Source organism: Alternaria ethzedia (genome assembly GCF_023757985.1).
Source record: "Alternaria ethzedia strain BMP 0044 chromosome Unknown scaffold_28, whole genome shotgun sequence".
Lineage (NCBI taxonomy): Eukaryota > Fungi > Ascomycota > Dothideomycetes > Pleosporales > Pleosporaceae > Alternaria > Alternaria ethzedia.
Window position 1 is genome coordinate 316152 of NW_026056221.1, and position 22692 is coordinate 338843.

At 54.6% G+C, this 22692-nt stretch overlaps 6 protein-coding genes across 6 annotated transcripts; 5 read left to right on the forward strand and 1 right to left on the reverse strand.

The window, feature by feature from the left end:
* Positions 1 to 828: 828 nt before the first annotated feature.
* Positions 829 to 2727, forward strand: J4E87_008715 (uncharacterized protein; the record flags this gene model as incomplete). The annotated part of the gene is made up of 3 exons (XM_049380300.1): positions 829 to 1193; positions 1261 to 2463; positions 2520 to 2727. 3 exons carry the CDS (start codon positions 829 to 831, stop codon positions 2725 to 2727), a joined length of 1776 nt encoding a protein of 591 aa, XP_049230042.1.
* Positions 2728 to 7360: 4633 nt separating this feature from the next.
* Positions 7361 to 8431, forward strand: J4E87_008716 (uncharacterized protein; the record flags this gene model as incomplete). The annotated part of the gene is made up of 1 exon (XM_049380301.1): positions 7361 to 8431. The coding sequence occupies one exon, from the start codon at positions 7361 to 7363 to the stop codon at positions 8429 to 8431; it is 1071 nt and encodes a 356-aa protein (XP_049230043.1).
* Positions 8432 to 9395: 964 nt separating this feature from the next.
* On the forward strand, positions 9396 to 10506 carry J4E87_008717 (uncharacterized protein; the record flags this gene model as incomplete). Its single annotated transcript, XM_049380302.1, has 4 exons — positions 9396 to 9565; positions 9642 to 9754; positions 9824 to 10382; positions 10434 to 10506. The coding sequence occupies 4 exons, from the start codon at positions 9396 to 9398 to the stop codon at positions 10504 to 10506; spliced, it is 915 nt and encodes a 304-aa protein (XP_049230044.1).
* A 1467-nt stretch (positions 10507 to 11973) lies between these two features.
* Positions 11974 to 13252, forward strand: J4E87_008718 (uncharacterized protein; the record flags this gene model as incomplete). Its single annotated transcript, XM_049380303.1, has 3 exons — positions 11974 to 11978; positions 12057 to 12378; positions 12590 to 13252. The coding sequence occupies 3 exons, from the start codon at positions 11974 to 11976 to the stop codon at positions 13250 to 13252; spliced, it is 990 nt and encodes a 329-aa protein (XP_049230045.1).
* Positions 13253 to 15153: 1901 nt separating this feature from the next.
* On the reverse strand, positions 15154 to 17365 carry J4E87_008719 (uncharacterized protein; the record flags this gene model as incomplete). Its single annotated transcript, XM_049380304.1, has 3 exons — positions 15154 to 16052; positions 16101 to 16518; positions 16811 to 17365. 3 exons carry the CDS (start codon positions 17363 to 17365, stop codon positions 15154 to 15156), a joined length of 1872 nt encoding a protein of 623 aa, XP_049230046.1.
* Positions 17366 to 20585: 3220 nt separating this feature from the next.
* On the forward strand, positions 20586 to 22460 carry J4E87_008720 (uncharacterized protein; the record flags this gene model as incomplete). The annotated part of the gene is made up of 1 exon (XM_049380305.1): positions 20586 to 22460. One exon carries the CDS (start codon positions 20586 to 20588, stop codon positions 22458 to 22460), a length of 1875 nt encoding a protein of 624 aa, XP_049230047.1.
* Between the last annotated feature and the right edge of the window lie 232 nt (positions 22461 to 22692).

The following is a 22692-nucleotide window of genomic DNA, read 5'->3' on the forward strand; positions in this document are numbered from 1 at the left end:
GCCAGCGCTGTGACCGTGAGTTCTTGATGAGGACTGCAGATGCCTGAACAGGTACAAGAACCCGCGAAAGGCCCACCGAAGACATGTATTTCCTACCTTTCTTGTTTCATTAAGTATGCTTGATTGGATGTCCAGTCATGAGAGACCCTACATCCGTAGAAATATAGCTGGGATGCACAGCGGCAAGAAATATCCTGGTGGAGACCGTTAAGCGCCACTAGTTACCCAGGCGGAAGGAAGGCATAACGCGTTTCAGATTTTCCAACTCTTGCTATCCATACTCCGCTCCCAGAAAGCAAGCAGAGAGCGCGTGTGACTGAAAGACTTTGGGCACGTGGGAATGGTGATCTGATGAATGTGGATGAATTGAGAGTCTTCATAGGTTGCAGAGCGCTGTGCCGCAACAGGATGTTCACAATGCGCAGTTACTAGCACTTCAATCGTGTATGCTGGCGCATCAAGGGTATTGTGATGCATCGTGAAGCGAGCACCTAGGCAGGTGAGGTGGAGGGCAGACATTGGAAAGAGCCCCCAGCCCTTAGAACCCTGGGACGCTTGCGGACTAGCGGGTCTTGGCAACGTTAGCTGGACCGCAACCGCGAAAGCATCCGTCACCAGCCAGGGACGCGCAAAAGCAGTCGCAATTCGAACGGACTTCCCTATCGGTCGCAGTGCAGGGGTAATCGCGAATCGACCAGCCTTCTGACGGACCCCGTGACCCATTCGCCGCATTCGGAGGCCCCATCGACATCGCGACGCGTTTAGTGTTCGCGAGCTCTGCTGAGCTTCCTCACATCTCCTGCACGACCATCGACCGTGTCAACAGCCATGTTTACGAGTACGGGAAAGACGGCGCCGCCCCAGGCCTTCATGTCGAGTTATGCGCCGCGACTGCGAAGCCACGGAAACTCGCTGATATCGCCCATTGTCCCACCCTCGAATACTCTCCCTGCGCCGCGCGTGACAAAACGCGGAACTGCCGTTCTCAGCTATGCGGAGGATGCATACGATGATGACGATTTCGAGGACAGCGATCGGCCGCGACGTGCGACAGGCCTGCGAAGCGTACAGAAGATCGACCCGAATAGCGCAGACCACACGGCGCAAATAGCAGCGCTGGGCGAGGAGCTCACTGCGCCAGTCGACATACAAGGAATCTGGCGAGATTGGATGGGCAGGCCGAAGCGCACACTGTATGTGGCATGGTGGCAGGATTAAGCCATGGGACGCATCTCGCAATAGAAGGCTAACATAGTGCAGCACGGAGAAGCAAGTCCAGACGCAGTCAGTCTTGCCTGTCACGTTGATTCCGATCCGAATAGACATGGACATTCAGGCTTTCCGGCCTGAGGCACCGCTCCCGACGCCCTCCAACGCGCGAGAATTCGGCATCAACGAGAACCTGCCCGCGTACAAACAACCCGACGTCACTCCCGCATACAGACTCAAGGACTCGTTCCTTTGGAACCTGCACGAGGCTTTGACGACACCCGATCAATTCGCAAAGCAGTTCGTCGATGAACTAGATCTGCCAAACGACCGAAAGCCCCTCATAATCTCTCAAGTCGCAAACCAGATTCGACAGCAGCTGGAGGAATATGCCGGTGTTGCGCTACACCCTTTATTCCACTCTGCGAACTCACCCGCTGTTCAAGGAACCAACGGCAAGACCGCACTGCCGGCTTCGTCCCGTGACGGCACCTCCACACCACAAGTACCAGCCACGAACGGCGCGTCGACCCCTATGACCAACGGCGTATCGCATACCAACGGCGCACAGACGCCAGCGGGCATTCCAAATGGCATCAGCGCAACTGCGACCGCAATGCCGTCTGAGGAGCTTCACAACCCAGATGACACGTACCGATGCATCGTCACGCTCAACATCAACCTCATGAACCGATTGTGTACCGACAAGTTCGAGTGGTCACTATTACATCCACCAGGTTTCGCCGAGATGTTTGCTAAGACGACGTGCGCGGATCTGGGTCTATCGGGAGAATGGGTGAACGCCATGACACATAGCATCTACGAAGCAGTCCTGCGACTTAAGAAGGAAGCCTGCGAGAATGGCGGTTTAGTGGGCGACGGCGAGATCGACAACGATGCAGTAGAACCTACTATTGGTGCGGGTTGGAGATACGACCAAGAGCATCTCTGCGACGAATGGGAACCGAAGGTGGAAATCCTATCACCTGAAGAAATCGAGAAGCGCGAGGGGGACCGTGAAAGGCAGATCCGACGACTACGCAGAGAGACAGCGCGCTTCTCCTCGACCGCAAACATGACGGGCCAGCCCGCCAACGAATTTTTCAACAACATCGAAGGACAAGAGAACATGGGCCGCGGCGAGCGCAGCAAAAAGAAGAGACGATTCAGGAGTTTGAGCCCAGTTGGAAGAGGCACGCCAAGCGCCGAAGGAGGATCCGGCTACGGCGGGCAGGGTGGAGGGCTCCAAGAAGGGTATGTGACAATACTGGCATTGTGCATTGTGATATTGGAACTAACAACAACCACAGGGAGCGACAAACATGGAGATGCGCACACTGCTGGGTCTGGGGAACTGCCGTCTGGGCTGTCCGCGACGGTCCAAAAGGCCCACGCACTCTCTGCAACAACTGTGGCTACCTCTACGAACGAGACAAGAAGCTGCCGCCTTGGTCGGAAAACCTCTTCTATCACGAACGGCCACAACACGAAGTCCAACAGTACCGACCACAGCGGTGATGGACTTGCAGTTGTCTGTGAAGGGGTTTACTTCATCGGTGTTAGGGGTTCAGCCTGGATCGCAGTTATCCATCCGAACGGCATTTCTTTTCCGTTCCTGGACACTGCCGGTGGGTGTTTGATGTTCTATCGCATTTCATGGAGCGTGGCGTCTTGGGCTCGACATCGTGTTCATCACGACAGCAGGGCTTGTAAAACAACGTAACTTTCTTGTCGCCTTACGGATTGCAGCATAGTGTTGCCTAATTGGCTGGGTTCAACTTCCGTCGTCTAGGCCATTTGGAGGACTTTTGCCATTTTGAAGGACCAGTGCCATGGTTTTGGTTTGCACGCACGCACCGGCACATGTCTGCCTTGCAGACACGGGTACGGGTACGGCAGCGGACTCTCTCCAACAAACTGGCACTGGCTCAGCCATCGAAGATGCGGCACAGCCCGGCTTTTCCCATTCCCCAGTCACTCATATCCCCTGCCTGTACACACAAGGAATCGTACGATCGACAGAGGACAGATAGTGTATACCTACTAGCTGGCAGTGCATATGCATTCCTATTGTTCCTTCCCCATTTTTCTTGGCGCCTTATTGTGTGTTGCCTTGGCCACGCGTCCTTTTCGTATCGCATTCAGCCTATCAGGACTCTTCTTGTCGATGTGGAGACTGGTATTGAGGGTGAGCGCAGAAGAGCGCCGGATTTGGGCACGTTGCGTGGCGCTGATGGCGGTGGGAGGGCGCGTGGGTGGCGTGTCAAAGCATCGTGGCTTCGTGTTGAGAGGAATGCAGCGAAGTGGATTCTTATCGGAGGAGTTCGCAAGCTATAGTGTTAAGCTTTTGTAGGAATACGACTTTGGAGATCAGGTTTGCAAGACTCTATTTCTGTTCAAGATGCAAAAGTTGTCAATTGTATTAGGAGAGAATTCTGGCTTTACATTCGTATCACGAAACCGCGAAGGAACTTGTTCATGTGTGGCACCACTCTAAGACTCCATCCTATTGTCCCATCCCATCTTCCTATTGTGCACCCAAAGCGTCACCCACCGTCCACGTACTTAGTCATCCACCCATCTGCATCCCCGATCATCATGACTCCTAGACATCCAACGCATGAGCCAACACACATGTCTCATTACACGTACATCAACGCTTCTCACACCCTAGCTTCACCACCTCACGTGCTGAATGTACCTAGGTATCCATGGGCGTCGTGTTCAATAAAAACACAATAGCAAGCGAAATGGCGCAGGACTGATGCACCACCCAATCACCGCGCAGATGGCTACCTGGGTACTTGATCAAGGAAGATGACCAGCATCATAGATTATCCGGTTTCGTACGACGTTGCACAGATGGTGCAGGTGGGAACGTGACGATGGCCAGGGCAGTTGCAGAGAAGGAACGTGACAGATGGATTTTTGTGTTACACACGTAGGTATCTACTGACCAATTAGGTACTCTATACCGGTATGCTGAAGTACCGAATCGTTGATCTCGCATCCTATCGCTATTGTCATTCCAGCTACGGCAAGGCTGTACACGCGCGCTTAGCCACCTTGGGCATGATAATATTCATTACCGGCCACACACCTCATACGTTCCCTCGCACACACTCGCTAACCCCAGACCTAAATAAAATCCTCCCATCCTTCAAACCCGGGCGCGGCCCATCATACCGTCATCGAGATCAACCAGTCGTTCCTTTCCACATCCGAAACTAGATTAGCCCACCGTTTTGCCTTGGTATTGAACACAATAGCAACAATGGATCCATCCCGGAAAGGCTCGGTACGCAAACTTGATTGCCGGTAATGGGTCTAGACTAGCACTGCTGCTAGCTATTATGCGGTGGGTAGCTAGGTATGTGGCGCGTGTTTGTGTATGCAACTGGTTGTGTGGGTGACTCTTGCTATTGTGCTAGGTATTGTGTTGGGTGTTTCAGGTGTGGGGGTGCAGGCTGCGCAAGTGTGAATAAGGCGGATGCGCGGGCGGACGCGGGAGGATTGGGGCGTCCACTGCAGCGGGTGGGTGGGTATATATAGGTTAAGTGGTGGCATGCTTCGTGGAATGAGGTTTGTTGATATGGGATTTGAGGTTTAGATGTGAGTTGTTCTTGGAGTATTTGGTGACGGATGGGTTTTGCTGACTTTGGACACAGTCTTCGTGCAAACAACGAGAGGATACCAATACCGACTGGCAAACGGCATCGACGGCATTACTGCATCGTCATATCACGATCATATACCGGTTTATTGCATCTTCCCATCGATCTTCGTGGTCGCGCAACATCTACCGGCAAAGCGTTTAACCATCAACATTTGCCAGTACGGGTACCGAACTCGCATGACCGCCGCCTAACCCGTCACACCAACATCACGCCACAACCCCACGATCACGATACCCGCAGACGGTGTTCTCCAAGACACGCAAAGTGATTCCTTGGCCAAAAGAAACATCCATTGATATATGCCATGGACCCCTTCCGCAACACCAACGCAGCAGTATCCAACGCGAAAGCCACCACACTCCACACCACCCCATCATCCACACCGTTCAACACACTGCCTACACACTCCGAATCATACCAATCATACCAAGAAGACAATCCAGCACCCCCCGCCTACCACACCGTCGTCGACCCCACCCTCCCCATCCCCAACATGACAAATCCGTACGACCCCCAAGAAGAAGACTGCGATACGCAAGAAACGCCAGACGACACACCCGAATTAACAATCAACGCCGCGACACAGATCCGGGGCCACGGAAACATCATCTCCATTGCACAAATGGATAGCGTGAGGATAGCGAATCTTGTTGCTACTGTGCTCAGTGGCGAGACTATTGAGACGGGGAAGATAGGGGAGGAGGATGGTGCGGCTGGCAGGCCTCTTACACCAGAGAGTCCGACGACGCAGGCGACGGCACGCGGGGAGTGTACGTCTACGACGCAGGTTAGAGGCGTGAAGCGGTACTCCAACATCAACATCACGGTTAACTGCGGCGCGACTATCATCGGGGATAGAAATATCGTCGGACCGGGTTTGGGCGATATCGCGAGGCAGATGCAGATGGCGCAGAGGAATCAGGCGGCGTTGCTGGCTCAGCAACGGATGCAGCAGCAACAACAACAACAAGCTGCGGCGGCGGCGGCAGTGGGAGGACAAACACAGAGGATGCCGTCGCCACCGTTACAACAAAGAAATATCTCGACGAATGAAGTTGTGTTCCCGCTGAATCCTGCGACGCCGCCGATGAGTCGCAGTTCTAGTTTGAATAGCGAGGTGGGAGTTGGAGTTGGAGGGAGGAAAAGGAAGTGTGAGGATGGCGGGGAGGGGGCTGCTGCGAAGAGGCATGGTTGAGGCACGGATATCTAGGTGCTCTACGAATTCTCCCTCCTCTTTCGTCTTTGAAGTCGGGGATACGGTTTGGTCGAGCCAAGTCCTGGGGCATCTAGGTTGGCATTCTTGGAGCCTCATGAATAACGAGTTATGAGTATGGAGGCCTTCATGGCTTTGTAGGATAATGTTGGATATATACGATGGAGCTTTAATAAAGTCAATATAGACTTAAAGTAGCATCTGCTGTCTCATTCATTCCCCTGTGTTATTCCCGACTGAAGTCGAGTACTGCAAGGCGATACCAAGCCTTTCACATGCCACTCATGGATGCAGCCACACGTGCATCGCTCCTGCTGCGCTAAGCAGGCGAGCGCAAGTACTAGATAAAGTGAGGGCGTGGCACAGAGTGTGGATGCAGCTGTGTGCGAGGGTGCAATATCAGCGAGATACCAATGACGCAGCGGCAGATGAAGAATAGCGTGTGAGTGGCTTGTGAATGGCTTGGTGTTCAGCCGCCTAAAACGTTAGAGGCCGCCGTCGGGGGTGTCGGGACTCGGAGTTAGCCCTCCGCGCGCGAGGTGCTTGATGCTTCGTGTCCTTTACGAGGTGTTTGTGGGCGCGCAGGAAGCTATTGAGATGCGATGGCAAGACAGGCGTGCGAGATGCGGCATAGGAGAAGAAGAAGCAGATTAATAGAAGTCACTCGGCGTATATCAGAAATACCATCATCGCCTTGCTGTGACGCACTCACCCGCTGCAGCGCCTCCGTCGACCCCTGCTTAGTGGCATCCCGAACGGGGGAGCACTCCTAAGCTCACTACCACATGGAGCGCCTTCACTCTGTCACCTCCAGCAATTCCCCGTCTCTCGCCCTACATTGTTAGCCTCGACGCCGAGTCGATGTGAATGTGTAGCACGTGAATCAACAGAACCCCCAAACTGCGCCGCCCGTGTCAAGTGGGCGATTCAGCGGTTGCACTCGACGGTTGAGTAGCTCCCGAAGCGGATCAAGACCTACCTGGCCTCTTCTCGCAACGCCATCGAAACCGTTGAGCAGAGCAGCCGGTGCGACGCGTCAATTTCACACGTTACGACGCCCGGGCTAAGACAAAATCAATTACCTGTAAGCCCCTTTTCCCTCTCCCTATACTCCGTCATCCTACTGCCCTGGCCCTCTGCTCCCTCACCTGCCTGCCACTTCCACCCCAATCCATTGCCCCATCGTTCCGTGTTGACATTGGACGTCTTGCAGTAGTCACCACCGCACCCCCGAAGCGTTGCATACCACACGTCTTGCATCATGGAGCCGTGGATGAGCTGGGTCGTGTTCCTGGCCATTGGAGGCGCCGCCTACTGGTACTACATGCACCAGGGCAACACGGCGGATACCCGAGGACGCTCCACCACGGGCAAGTCGACGACCAGCTCGCTCAAGGAGGCAGTCAGCTGGGACACGCCAGAGAAGAAGCCCAAGGCACAGAAGGCTGCAAAGCCCAAGGCCCCTCGCAAGTCGGTCAAGACGGCCGTCCAGGATGCTGGCAACAAGGCCGCCGCGACCATCTCGCAAGCCGCCCCCAAGCAGGCTGCCGACGACAGCGCCGTCGAGCCCCCCGCCGCCTACACCAACAAGGCCCCGAGCGGCAAGGACGTCTCCGACATGCTCGGTGAGCGCGCCGCCTCGCCCGCTGTCATGAGCATCAAGCCCTCCGAGAAGCCAGCCAAGTCGGTCAAGGCTCAGACACAAAAGGCCGAGGTCGCGACCGAGTCCAAGAAGCAGCGCCAGAACAGGAAGAAGGTCGAGGAGGCCAAGGCCGCGCGCGAGGAAGAGGAGAAGGCGCGCAAGGCTCTCGAGGAGAAGCAGCGTCGTGTCGCTCGTGAGGCGCGCGGTGAGCCGGCCAAGAACGGTCTCGGACAGAGCAAGCCCCCCGCCTCTAACCCCTGGACCGAGGTGCCTTCTCGCGGTGCCGTCCAGCCTCCCAAGGCCGCTTCGTCTGGTCAGCTTCTCGACACCTTCGAGGCTCCTGCCCAAACGGCTACCAAGACTGCCGCCCCCACCAACGGCGCTGCTAAGACCGCTGCCCCTGTCAGCACCCTGCCCTCAGAGGAAGAGCAGATGAGGCTTGCTATGGAGGACTCTGCCTGGACCACCGTCCCCAAGGGCGGAAAGCCCAAGCGCAAGACCGTCAACGAGGAGCTTGCCGAAGAGCTCAGCGAAGTCACTACCAGCACGAAGCCTCAACAGTCTGCTAAGCCAGTTCGGCCAACCGAAGTCATCAAGGAGAACAAGAACCCCAGCTCTCGCTACCAGATCCTTGCCGAGGAGTTCAACCCCAAGACTGGCGACGATGCCGATGACTGGGCCGTCATGTGAAGTGGGCAAACATGACTCAGCCAGCAGCTGGTCTCAGGACCTCGGGTACATTCACGTACCCTGGACGACGATACACCTTTCGATTTCTATCCTATTGAAGACTGTTGGCGCACGTGAGATCTTCAGGCGTTGATCTGACCACCTCCAACTTTCATCACGATAGCATCATATTTGGCATGACGGACGAGCATAGCTCATACGACGGTGGAATTGTCCTTGTAAGCATGGGTATGGCTGGATCATCGGATGGGTTCCTTCCACTGCTTTGCTGTCCAGGCCATGAAAGCATCGGCGTATGGGGTTGCATCTGATCTTATTGCAAAGGCTTCTTGCATTCGCGTCCTGTACTTCAATACCACATTTAAACATCAATCAGTACCCGACGCTGGAATAATGACTGTTGAGGCGCGCAGGTAGAAAAAGTAGTTGTTGAATTGCAGCTCCTCATACAAAACCTCCCACACATGTGTCTGCAGTACAGCCGTGCGTTGGTGAAAGCTATAAATACAACCGTGCTCCACCGTGTTGAAAGTGCCCGTGCCAAGTCGTGAATCAGCTAGTCAAGATTGGTCCGGAGGTATTTCGTACCGACTACTACTCCTGACGCCATAGTCAGAGTCGAGTAGCAGAAATCTGGCCTCTTAGTAGTACTCTAGTAGGTTGCGCGAACCGAGGAACCAGCGCCGCAGCAACCCTGGGAACAGCCCACACGACGCAATTCAATATATTCACCATCACGCGCAACTGCCAGCTAGCAATCCCACCCTGCAATTTACTAGCCTGCAACAGAAGAAAGTAGTGAGACTCAACACATCAAAGTAAGGCGCAAAGGGTTAGGCCGCTGACATAATCTGACGTTCCGAAGGTCAATCGCGTGAAGGACACCTGTTCGGAGCAGCGCAACCCAATCACCTCTACACCAGCCGCCGCCCACCCTCTCTTCTTCTCTACTACACCACCAGCCATGGCGCAGATACGCGGCACCGCTGGCTACCATTTGGGCAACCAGAGCCCCTTTGGCAACTCGGGGCGCAATGACAACAGCACGAATGACCCCAGTCCGCTCGACCAACTGCGCGCCCAGACGAGCAAGCTCGAGGACCTGCTGGACACTGTCTTCGACCCCATTAAGCCGTGAGTCTTACTCTCGGTGCACCAGAAGCGGTGCCACGACGCTGCCCGCTTGGAAACCGGCTAATTCCCCCCGTAGATACCTCCCTGGCATCGGCCGCTTCCTCATCGTCGTTACCTTCCTCGAAGATGCCCTGCGCATTATCACACAATGGACCGACCAGCTCACGTACCTGCACGACTACCGCCACAGTACGTCTCTACCCCTCCTCTCGCAGCAGCGCGTGAACATTGGCTAACACGGTCTCTTCCTGTCTGCAGTCTGGAACGGCGTCACGCACATGTTCCTCATCGTCAACATCGTCCTCATGACCGTCTGCTCCTTCGGCGTCATTTTCCGAAAGTACTCCGAGTACAGCGTAGCGGGCCTCATGACCGTCGTGGTGCTCCAGGGCATCGGCTACGGCCTCGTCTTCGACCTCAACTTCTTCCTGCGCAACCTGTCCGTCATGGGCGGTCTGCTCATGGTGCTCTCCGACTCGTGGGTGCGCAAGAAGTTTGCGCCCGCCGGCCTCCCCCAGCTCGACGAAAAGGACAAGAAGATGTACTTCCAGCTCGCCGGACGCGTCCTGCTCATCTTCCTCTTTGTGGGATTCGTGTTCCGCGGCGACTGGGGCTTCTGGAGAATCATTGCTAGTCTCTTGGGACTTGTGGCGTGTGTCATGGTGGTTGTGGGCTTCAAGGCAAAGTTCTCGGCTGTTATGCTCGTGCTTATTCTCAGCGTCTTCAACCTCTACGTTAACAATTGGTGGAAACTGCACCCGCACCACCCCCACAAGGACTTTGCCAAGTACGACTTCTTCCAAATTCTGTCCATTGTGTAAGTACCCTTGTCTTAGTCTCGAACCGCGCATTGCTAATAATCATTCAGTGGCGGTCTCCTCTTGCTGGTCAACATGGGCCCCGGCCAATTTTCCGTCGACGAGAAGAAGAAGGTCTACTAGACTCGGACATGTTCACGCATCACGACACGTGTTTCGACTTTTTTGAACGGAACGGTCGCCTTATATTCGATATATAAACGCATATATGATATTCAATTGGGAAAAAATGAACGTGGTGGGAAAAAGCGAGAGATGATGGCGGTTTGAGCAAATCCCATTTTCAAGACGAAACCAGAACAGAACAGTCTAGACAGCAATTGGGTGTCAGGCAAAGAATGGATGTTGGGCTTTCAAAAAGCGCCAGGTTTTCCAACCGTCAGCCCTTGCATTGGGATGTTGTCCTTGTGCCGGGCATCTGGGAAATGGGGGGCAAACGTTGTGTAGAATTATGGAACGAATCCGGCGTTTGCTTTTCTTTACTTGCGAGTGATATGATGGCGATTTGGACTTATGAATCGCACGTTCTAAAGGGGGATTTTTTCCTTCATATATATGGCAAATGCACATTCCCCCAACTTCCACTCTCGCCTTTTCCATGTAGATATGACCACGGGTTAGGGACCCACAAAGACAACTTGAAAGTGGAGTCAGTGTCGGTATCGGTGACCTCCGCGTTTGGCGGCTGCGGCATACCACACACACCTGCCATGCGCGGTTTGGTGTAGGCTGGTAGGGGTATCTAGACGCGAGGCGCGCCACTAGTTAGATAATCGTACATGTATCCATACGTACCTCGTGGAAGCAAACAACCAACAGACCATTCCATCTACATCACCAATTCTACCTCACCATCTTATCTTCACACATCGTAACTATGGCACCGAATAAGATTATCATTGATACAGACCCTGTAAGTTAACTTTCCAATGTGCGAAAGTGCGGGGTAAATGTCGGTGGGGGCCGTAGGCGGGAATACATGGTGGAAGGCGGATGATTGAAAGTGATTTTTGGCTAATAGAAAATACGGTAGGGCGTCGATGATATCCTGGCTATGCTCCTGGCGTTCTCGGCTAAGAGCGAGGAGTTGGATATTCTCATGTTGAGTTTGACGTTTGGGAATGTCGAGGTTAAGAAGTATGTTGCATTATCCTTGTCTCATTTCCAAACTTCTGTTTTCGGCTTTCGGTTGTGCAGGATGTGTATGGAGAAAGTTGTGTTGGGATTGGAGAGAGGCATATGGTATATGGTTTGGATGGATGGATGGGGGAATTGACGGAGAGAGGAGAGATGGATTGACTGACGAAACAACAGTTGTCTTCGGAATGTGGTCACGCTTTTCCATTACATCGAAAAGGAGAGGGCGTGGCGGAAGGAGAATGGTAGACCGGAGGGGTTTGAGACGTTGAGTGCGAGGAAACCTATTGGTGAGTCTTTGATGCGAGATGCTAGAGGAAAGGAGTTCGTGTTGCTAACATGTGAGATAGTTGCTGTCGGTGCTGAGGAGCCATTGGCGGAACATATGATGGTCGCGGATTTCTTCCGTAAGTTGAACATACTCAAGATGAATGGAGAAAGCGAGTGGCTGACATGGCGTAGATGGGATCGATGGGCTGGGAGGTATACATCACAGTGTAAGCTCTCTGTCTTCCAACACGATATGAAAACTTGAGAACTGACATGTGCCAGCACCCACATCTCTCACCAGAAGAGACGTGGAAGTCACTCTTCACTCCTCAGCCGAAGAACATGTCGGCTGAAGAAACCAAGGCGCTGCAAAAAGTCAAGGAGAAGCACTCGCTCTTCACTCCATCGCTGAAGCCCGCACACGAAGTCATGCTCGACTTGTTGAGAGAGAACGAGCCCGATACAGTTACCATCGTGGCAGTTGGACCGCTGACAAACCTCGCTATCGCCGCTGCGCAAGATCCCGAGACGTTTTTGAAGGTTAAGGAGGTAGTCGTCATGGGCGGTGCAATCGATGCGCCTGGAAACGTAAGTCCTGATCTTTTTCAGCTTACAATCTCACCCTTCGTCGCATCCTTTCCAGCTCTACGCAGCTCTGAAAAGCCACCCACAGCGTCGTCCACCCCCACCCCTCCACCTAATATACCACCCACACACCCTATCCATCCCCGTCCCCCCCTTCAACCTAATCAAACAACCCAACACCCCCCTCCGCCACTCACTAAATCTCCGAAACCAGATGACCCCCGGCGCCGAATTCAACACCTACGCCGACTCCGTAGCCAGCGCGCGCGTCTTCGCCCTCACATCCGCAAACCCGCACCTCACCATGCCCCCCTCGCTCTCAAACTCCCAGAAGAAACACCAACTCCCACCGTACCCAAAAACGCTCAGCAAGCGCCTAACCATCAAACTCTTCCCGCTCGACACAACAGAACTACACGTCCTGCCCAAAACCATGTACGAAGACTACATCGCCCTAAAACCCATCCACGGCTCCCCCCTCTCCGAATGGACCAGCCTATTCCTGACCTCCACGTTCGCGAAAAACCTATCCCTAAACCCCCAACAAGACCCCACGAAATCCGGACTCCAACTCCACGACCCGCTGACGATCTGGTACGCTTTATGCCCTTCCAACCCTTTGTGGAAGTTCAAAGAGGAGGATGTGAGGGTTGAGACGAGTGGGCAGTGGACGAGGGGCTGCACGATTGTGGATCGGAGGGGGAGGCCGGTTACGGAGGGGGAGAGCAGTTTGGACGAGGAGGTTGTGGGGGATGCGGGGGGGTGGAGGGATAGTAGGAGGGGGAATCGGGTTGGGTGGTGTACGAGGAGTCCCGGGGAGGGGAAGTTTGCGAGGGTGTTGTTGCATAGGGTGCTGGGGGATGGGGAACAGTGGTAGCGTAGGGTGGGAGTGGTGTGTGGGGGGTTGAGTGGGTGGTTGCTATCGGCTATGAGGATGGATGTGCATTGGAGTGTTGGGGATAGAGGAGCTGAGTGATGAACTATACACGCTATGCTACATGCCTCAGCCTTGTACTCAGACTGGCATTGACGCAAGTGTTTTGCTTCCTCCAGGATCGGAATACGATTAAATTCATAGACAAGAGCAATATGCACAAAAGGTCTCATTACATACGTCCGCCAATTGGTTCCCGGCTAACTTGCTACCCATCCGTCGGCTTACCCGCCATCACCCATCCATCCACCCGTACCCTCCTTACACAACGCCTCATCAGGCTAGATAGACAGCGAGAACACCGACAGGTGTACTACATATGTCGCAACTGGGATGACCCAGTACTATGGATATTCTCCGAAGGGAAGAGGGGGGTTTGTGTAAGCTCTTGTGTCGCCGTGATACGAAAACGGCGGCCATTCCGAGTGGTTCGCTTGAGGGTAGTTTGTGTCAGATATGAACAATGGTAAGGTAGAGAAGCTGGGAGGACACGAAGCGGTGGGCTGTTTTTCTGGGGGTGGTACGGGGGTGGTTGGGCGGCGGTACACGCTCGTTTCTTGGTGTTGGGATTGGTGGTATGAGGGATTTTGGGGAGGGAGAGATTGGGTAAGTACTCGTTTAGACAAGACCCAGTAGTAAACTGGAAGAAACTTGTGAGCAAGCCTTCCAAGGTTTTTCGAACAACATATCTGCCTCTGCTCGTCCTCCAACCACCCATCCATCTCCCTCAACTCATCAACCCCCATGAAACCCAGTCTAGATACTACGCCATGTCCCCTCATCATCTGCGCCCCCTCTACTTCATCTCCCTACTCATGCCGTGCACCCATGCAATCCGGCTCCACCTACTCCATCGGCAATCATAAGGGGAAGCTAATTTCCGCCACCGGCACTTTCTCCGCTTCGTGCCATGTCGTACGGAGACGTTGTCGCGTTGCGTCATCTGTGTTGTGCGAAAGGGGAGGAGGATGGAACTAGCTGGGGCTGAAGGTTTTGGGGGGCGGTTGGGTGAACTGGGAACTGGGAATTGGGGGGAAGAGGGGAGTACATGATGTGAGGATGGAACTATACAGGTTTGCAGAATACATGGGGTTGGAAACGGAAGTTGGTCAAACGTGTACGTATTGTTTGGCTAGGCTACACATCCGGGTGAGTGGGATTGGGAATGGGAGAAGGGCGGGTTCACCGCTGGTCTAGTGTTACCCAGGAAGCTGAGGATCGTGACTAGCCCACCGCGCCCCATACAAGGAAAACTTTAATGTTGTTTCTTGAATGAGGTGACTGCAGAGATCCAATCAGACCCAAGAGGCTACAACAATCACTCGATTTGCGTATATTTGAGAGAGAGATGGTGCCATTGTAGTCTCCTCACGTGTGAAATATAGCTCCAAATACCGCAATGCAACCGTCTTCACATATTCCATAAAGGTTGAAAGTCCAGAGGACCAAGATAGATTAAAGCCAGACCTCTGTATACTAGGTCTGCCAAAGTTGAAGAGAAAGAACAGGATACGATCGAGGGTATATCTTGTGTGAATGCCTGCCGCAAAGGAAAGAGATACATGCTTAAGGTGCCACCAGCTCCGTACGCGGTAGATGCAACTGCGAGGAAGGGGAGAATCATGAAAACGTGCATTTGGGGGATGAGAAAGGTTTGTTCTGGCCCCTGGGAATATAATTCATAAACGAACACAAATGCCAGCAAATGGCAAAAGGGGGATGAAAACGCCACCGCTGAGATGATATGCAAAAGATGAACGCGGACTTTCCAATTCTTACTAATGTGGCCCGAAGGCTACGGCAACTTTATTTGATTCTCAGGTTGCTCCTATGCCCGCATGTCGTCATTGAGGGAAGCCACCCTGTTGTTGTTGTTGTTGGTGACTTGAAGGCATTCGCGAGGCAGTCCACGAGAACATGGCCATGTCGCAGATACGCGCAAGAACCTGTTGAGAAGATGCACGGCTCTCATGACTGATGAACGACATAGCGACACAAAGCTTATTCAAGTCGCTGTCTGGACTTTGGTCGACCTGGGGTGGCAGAGCGTTGGGGAAACCACCAATGCGGCTACCGTAATGACGAGCGATCGCAATCGAGTAGATGGCATCGCGCACCTCGTGCATGCACAGGACGCCACGTAGTACTGAGAGGGCGCCGTCGGCTGCTCCAGGCGGGGCAGTGTCTGAGCCCGAGAATTGGACAAAGTCTCCGAGATGTTGCCAGAAGTCGACTTGCGACCTCTTGACATCATCAAGCGTAGGGGGATATGCCAATTGACGTGTGGGGTTTGAGTCCAGGTTTTGATTCGTCATAAGAGCTTCCAGCACGTCGAGGCGCGCACGGGTTTCTCTCATCGCAAAGTCTTCGCCTTCTGGCTGTGCTCCGTTGGTGCTTGGAAGATTCTGCTTGCACGTACTCAGCAAGTGCCATAACAAGCGAGCCTCTTGACTAAAGACGCCGGTCATGTCGGTATCGGCAGTAGCCTTGTACTTGATGGTCTCGGTGAAGAAAGCGGCCTCTTCATGTAGGGAGCGGTCGTTAAAGACTCTGTTGAGAGCGTTGTTGTTCGTCGAGAACCAGTTGGTCTCAAGTACGAGGTCGAGCCCTTGGCAGTAATCGTTAATAAAGATGCGGGAGAACTCGTCGTCGATTTCACGGGGCACTGGCGAGGTCCGCTGAGGAACCTCGGGCGGGCTGTGGTTGCAGATGCCAAAGATGTCTTGGATACCCAACCGCTTGCCTGAATCTGCGTTAGGACTGTAATGGCGATATGGAGCAGGATACCAACCTTTCATGGGCTCTGGCGGAGGCGGGTGGTAGCTGGCGCCTGGAGGCCCTCTCATGTTGGGATCCATGGGGTGCACGCCGTTGTAATGTTGGGGTGGCTGTAAATTGGGATCGGCTTGGGCAAGTGCAGGGTCTATGGCGTGGAAGTTGCCTTGCTGGTGTTCGCCACTCGTAGCAGGAGCGGCAGTCGCGTACCCCGCGGACGAGGCAGGCGCGTACCCTTGGGGTACCGGACTTTGGCTGTAGTTGGAGGAGGAAGGTGCGGGCGCGGGTGCGCTTGTCGCGTGGGGTGCGGGCGCGGAATTGGGAGCAGGTTGTATTTGGGCGGGACCAGATTGCTGCTTGAAAATCGGGTCGTAACCCAAGCACTCTCGTTTGCTCTTCTGGCAGTTCCGGCACATGGGGTGGGCTTCGTCGCACTGTCGGGGTGGTGGTTAGCGCATGAGCAGGTGAGTAGTGATGTTGGTGCGCGATGCAGAAAATTTGCCAGAAATCGGCGCAGCTGTATTTGCAGCCCGCAACGGCGATGTTGCGAGGCAAAGTGCTGCAGCCCACTGAATAGCAGTGTTGCTGCACAGCCGGTCGCTTCTGACACGCGAGAGGTTGGATTAGAGGAGTTTGGGTTCCTCGCTCGGTTAAGCAAGCGACAAGCAATAGCTCCTCTGACATCGCGTCGCGTCTGCACCGCGTTCCATTGACGTATGCACTCACCTTTATTCTCCGTTTGCGACATGTCAGACAGCCAGTCTTGGTGCGACGCTTGATCTCCTTCTTGTGGCGACCACCAGACAGCACTCTCTGGTCGCCCTGCGGCGGCAGCTGGTATCGCATGGCATTGAATTGCGGGCCCATGTTGCCCATCATGGGCGGGCCTTGCTGCGCATGCGCTGGGTGCGGATAGTACTGCGGCATACCGTGCTGCGGCGGTGGGAGCGGAGAGCCCATGGGCTGGGGCGGCTGCTGAGGTTGCGCCTGGGGCTGCTGGCCGTCCTGCAGACGTATTGGCGGCAGATTGAGGGGCGGCAGCGACATGTTGGAGCCCTGGGGAGAGCTGCGGTAGCCATCGTTGCTCTGCTGGCCTTGGGGCGGCGGGTAGGTATACGTGGGCTGCATCGAGGGCGACGGGTACGAGTGCGGTGAGGGATAGGCGACGGCCTGCTGCTGGCGCGACTGCATGTTAGGATCGGCCATGCTCTGGTGGGAAAAGTGCGAAGGGGCCGGCGAGTAGGGCGCCTGGGAGATGTGGGTGGAAAAGTCGTGCGACATGGGCTAGCAATGGAGTCTGCCACCGGGGCGCTCTTCAGTTCTTGGGGATGTCTTGAAGAGCACGGCGGCGCTAGAAAGCTTGAGGCGGATGGGAAGAGGGACGGCAAGCCTGGCAAGGAACTGGGATTAGCTGAGTTGGCGAAGGCGTTATGACCCGCGGAACAGGGGCCTGGCCTCGCTCGGTTCGACGCCGCCGCGCTGCACGTAGTTGTGCGTGCACTACATAGATTGGGATAACAAATACGTGAACGACTCAAAGACTAACAAAGTCCAGGGAATGCAAGTGAGAAGGGCTAAATGATGATAGATGGGGAAGGATGAGGAAGATGAAGACCTGGCATGCCAGCCGCCGCTCCCAGAAATGCATCGCGCGCGATATCCCTCACTCATCTCGTCCGTCTAGGAGGCAGCGAGTGGATTCAGTGGAGGGTGGGCTGCAGCTGGCTAGCCGCCTTTAGCAGGTAATGAGGGCGCATGTGGCAGTGCCATGAAGGAATCAACCGACTTTACTTACAAGCTGCCTACAAGCGAGTCTCGCTTGAGCGGAAGGTAGCGAACAGGGTACTGCTGTCCGACGGGCTAGCGACGCGCGACGATGAGCTGGCCGAGGAGCGCGGCGGCAGAGGAGCAATTCTAGCGACGAGAGGGCGGCAGGCCGATGCAGCCAGAGCAATCGGGCATTTCTTCAGCAAAAGGCTAAAGGCGCAGACCGCTCCCCAGCGCAAAAAGAACTTCAGCATGCCAGGGCCGCTAGCCTGCATCGGGCCAATCACGTGCCGCTCTGCGCTGCGCACTGGGGCCCGCCACACTGTTCTTCCTGCAATCAGCGTCGTCCCGTCCGCTGCTGCACCTCTCTATTGCCCATTACCCAAGTACCTTACTGAGCCGAGCCTCGTGCGGCGTGCAGCGACATTCTGACCCGCTTAGACACACCATGCAGCCGCCCATACCACCCGCACTGCACCGTTTGCGTTGCTCAACCCTCATCCGACGGACTGGCAGAGGACTGGCAGAATTTGATTAAGGCTGATTGCGCAGTACCTGGGTCCCGGTCCAGCCGGCGCGAGCGGCATCTCTTCGAGAACACCTCCCTCTTGCACCCTCTGCACCCTCTGCACCCTCAGTGCTCGCTTAGCTATCGGTGGCTTGCTCCTGCATCGTCACGACGAACCATTCTGTGCCTGCTTGCACATCTCTGATGCCGCGTATTCTTAGCCTGCCCTTATTTCACTGCCCATTTCACTGCGCAATCCTTTGCTCCCACTGCGGGTGACGTATGTAGCTCCCGATGTGACAATCGTGCAATGGTGCGCTGTCCAACGATCAAGCACACGAGCATTCGATCTCCAGACTGCGTCTTACGGGCCGGTTTCCCTTCCAGGGTGGCCAGCGGCGCGCCTCGTCCTATCTAAAGCACGCGCTGACATCAACTTCCGCCTGTCCAATTCAATCTCCCTGCCTATTTACCCGCAATGGGCATATCGCAAGGGCGGCTTCCATTGCCAGCCACAACGCCGTATCTGAAGACATCTGGCGGAATCCTCCATGGGTTATCTGCGGGTAAATAAACGCATATCGGGTTAAGCCATTGCCTGCTAGAGCTGAGTGTGACCAACCTGTAGGAGGTGCATCACCGGCAAGACTTGTCCTTCCGTCTGGGTAGCACTAGGAGGCCGCCAACACGTGTCGAGATATCTACTGGACACCTCACCATTGTCGCCGAACAACCTTCGCGCCAAACAAGCTGGTTGGACTTTGCGATGCGACATGCGATGCGACAGGCGATACTGCATTGCGAATCCCTTGTCCAATGTTGCACAAGCAAAGACCCTGGTCCTAGGGCTGACAAGGTGCATCTAACAGGCCGCTACCAGCGCGCGCGCAGGGAAGTCTGCACTCGGTGCGACCAAGAACACAGCGCCAGAGAAGCCTGTGGAACACTGCTAATTGTCGTTCGTTCGCAAAGTGTCTCTCGCGGGCGCCCGCTGAGATATGGTAAGATCTCGTCTATCGCAGTGCACAGAAAAGCCAGGTCAGGGATACCCCCGCACACGAAAGCATCGAACGCTTCTCGAACAAAGTTGAACGCCAACCGAGCGAGCTTTGCGCATCATCCTTCCGCCCCGCTCTCGCCTACAGACCGCCTGAAGCGACAGGTGTCTTGATCATCGCTGCAATACGAGATGCATCGGGCTTTGCAAGGGATGGCTTTTTCCTTGCTCAGTAGGATCTTGCACAATAACATTTTCGATTGTTATGCCTGATCTCACAACAATGGCTGAGTCGTGCGGTGGCCACTTCTTACCCAAAGCTGCAGACCCTGAATAAGTTCACGCCATTGAGTTCACACTAAACATTGCTGTCGCGAACCGACTCGGCTTTACCCTGGAGTATCCCAGAATCATGAGTAGGGATAGTCAGCAGCACAGACGTTGGCCAAGCGATATCCACGGTGTAGGAATCGGCGCGTTGCTCGTTCATTCCATAATCATGGTCGCGCACACCTGACCACCTCGACACCAACTCCAAGTTGTGTCAACCTGGGTCGTCTCGAACACCGACAATTCCCGTAGCTTAAGGACACTGGGAAATTCCAATAATCCCGCGGTTCATCAATATCGTTCTGACCTGCCAGTACCACAATTGTACAAATACCAGGCAACAGGTTTTCTGCGTGATTGAGAGCCACATTGTAAGAATGGCGATTCCACACGCGGCGACGATATGATGAGCAACCACAGTTTGAACATGCAATGGAAAACCATGGTTTGTGGTGCATCCAAAGAGTCATGGAATTAAGGGTCTGCATGCATGCGAGGGCGCTGAGAGGCAGGCTTAGCGTATGGAAAGGGCTGATGCTATCATCGCAAGAGTTGGGAACCAAGGTAGGTGAACACAAACTACTGTGTCTACTTCGACTCGTAGGCATCTCGCAAGTTCTGACCGGCACGTTTCTCTCCAATATGAAATTATCGATTCGCCCTTTTTTTGTGGTACTTTGGTTGTCGTGGCCTCCACCTTCAGGCTGCCATTTCGGTACCGTGGGACGCACCACAGCAGAATTGTACAAAATAAGGGGACACCTTCTGTCCTCTACATTTTCATATCCTCGCTCAGTCTTTATCTTGTGCACACAGCCTACTGACTACCACTTTGTCCAACCGGCACTCCACCCCAACTTTTTCAGCCCGTCTAACTCCCACACATACCAACCGTCAACATGTCCACAACACTAGACCAACAAAAAGAGGCCGCCTACACCCTTCTCTCTGGTATGCTCACAAGCGTTCTACAAAAAGAGTGGAAAATAACAGACCGCCATTCGGCACAGTCCGCCCTCCTCGACGCACTACTCCCCAAGCCAACCCCCGCCCCAATCCCAGCCCCAACTCCCATCGCCCCCATTAAGATCCAGAAACAAAGCATCTTCCGCCTAGGCAGCCGCACATTCGACCTCGGCCCCGAACGCGACTCCTCCGCCAGTTCCTCCGACGATGATGATGATGTTGCTCCGATCCGGAATGCGCGTCAGCTTAAGAGTGAGATGCGCAGGGTTAATGCGATTCAGAGGCGTGCGAAGAGGAGGGCGGAGAGGGGGAGGAGGAGGATTGAGATGCATCTTGGGAGGATGGAGGGGGTAGTGGAATTTGAGACTGAGACCAAGACTTTGGAGACTACGAGGAGTGTTGCGGAGACCCCGGTGAGGATGGTGAAGGAGTTGGAGGACTACAATAGTCCTGCGAGGAGGAGTCTGCTTAGCGATAAGCTCATGTCGCCTCGAAGTGCGTCGTTCAGTCCGGTGTCCAGCGAGGCCAACCGCGAGGTTGAGGGATACGACAGTGTCGACAGCCCCATATCGGAACCCGTACAGGTACCCGGACGACTACAGCGCAAGGGGCCGAATATCAAGTTCGTCAAGCCGGCTTCCAGCCAGCGACGCGGCCTCGCTCAAAAAGATTACCTAGGCCGACCACAGCGCCACTGCAGCGACTGCGACCGTACGTTACTGGCCTCGCACTGGACATGCCACGTCAAAGGCCGAATGCATCAATACAACGCAGCTCGGGACAAGCAATCCCCTCCGGTGCAGGGCATCAAGACTAGACAAGAGTATATGCGCGGCTTGAAGCAGTATTGCGTGTACTGTGACCGTCAGGTCCATTCGAGGGGCTGGGGCGGCCATTTGAAGGCGCGAGCGCATTTAGAGAATGTTGCGAAGGTGAAGGCGAAAGAAGAGGAAGAGAGTGTTCGGCTTCACGCTCCGACACCGGAGTCCGTTGTGCTGTCTGTGGAAGTGGAAGAGGAAGAGCGGAAAGAAGAAGAGGAGGAGTATGAAGATGATGGGTTCGGAGAAGAAGGATACGAATATGGTCACTATTGCGATGACTGCGAGGTCACATTCGCTGGTGCGAACTGGGCGCGGCATTTGACTTCGGCAGGCCACGTGTTTAATGTCATTAAAAACTCTCCGGGGGATGAGGATATGACGTCTGATGATGAGGAGGAAGAAGAAGAAGAGGAGGAGGAAAGCATGGCTGACTACGATTCCGCCACTGATGGGGAGAGCATCGTGTATGATGATGCTACGGATGAGGATTCTGCGTCGCCGTCGCCATCACTGTCGCCCGCGCCTATGTCCGTTTCCAATGAGGAAATCACATTCCCTCACGACGGGACACCGGTTGCCGATCTCGCATCGCCCCCCTCCCTCACATCTTCCCCCACCTCCCCCGCTTCCCTCGCTTCCTCGCCTCCTTTCTCTCCCGCTAGTGATGAATTTACTTCGGGAGTAAATTTCTACTGCGAGACCTGCAGGGTCACCATCTTGTCTGCGGATCCCTGGGAGATTGATGAGCATGTGGCTGATCACGCATATGCAGCCTGCGAGAAGGAAGAGGTGGTGGGGATGGATTGGTTGAGCCAGCTGAGGGAGGCTGCTGGGTGGGTGAAGGATGTGGAGGTGGAGGTGGAGGATATGGAGGGGGTAGAGGGAGTAGAGCAGGGTGGCATGGAATGTGAATACAATGGGTGGGCATGGAAGATGGGAACGGATGGCAAGGTGCTTGGGAGTATACGACGTAGTCCGTCTTGTTAGTGGTCGAGCGCGTATTGATAGGTATCCGCCAGGATACCTTCTGAATTTGTGTAACTTGCGGAGGAGCGTCAGTGTAGTCTACTGAGTCATTTTCAGCATCGTATTCCACCATGATACAAACACAATTTGATGAGCATAATCACATTGAATTTCCAACTATCTGACTATCCCTGCAACGTCCCAACGTATAGGTATCGAGAGTAATCCCACAATGAAACGCCGCCCAATGCAC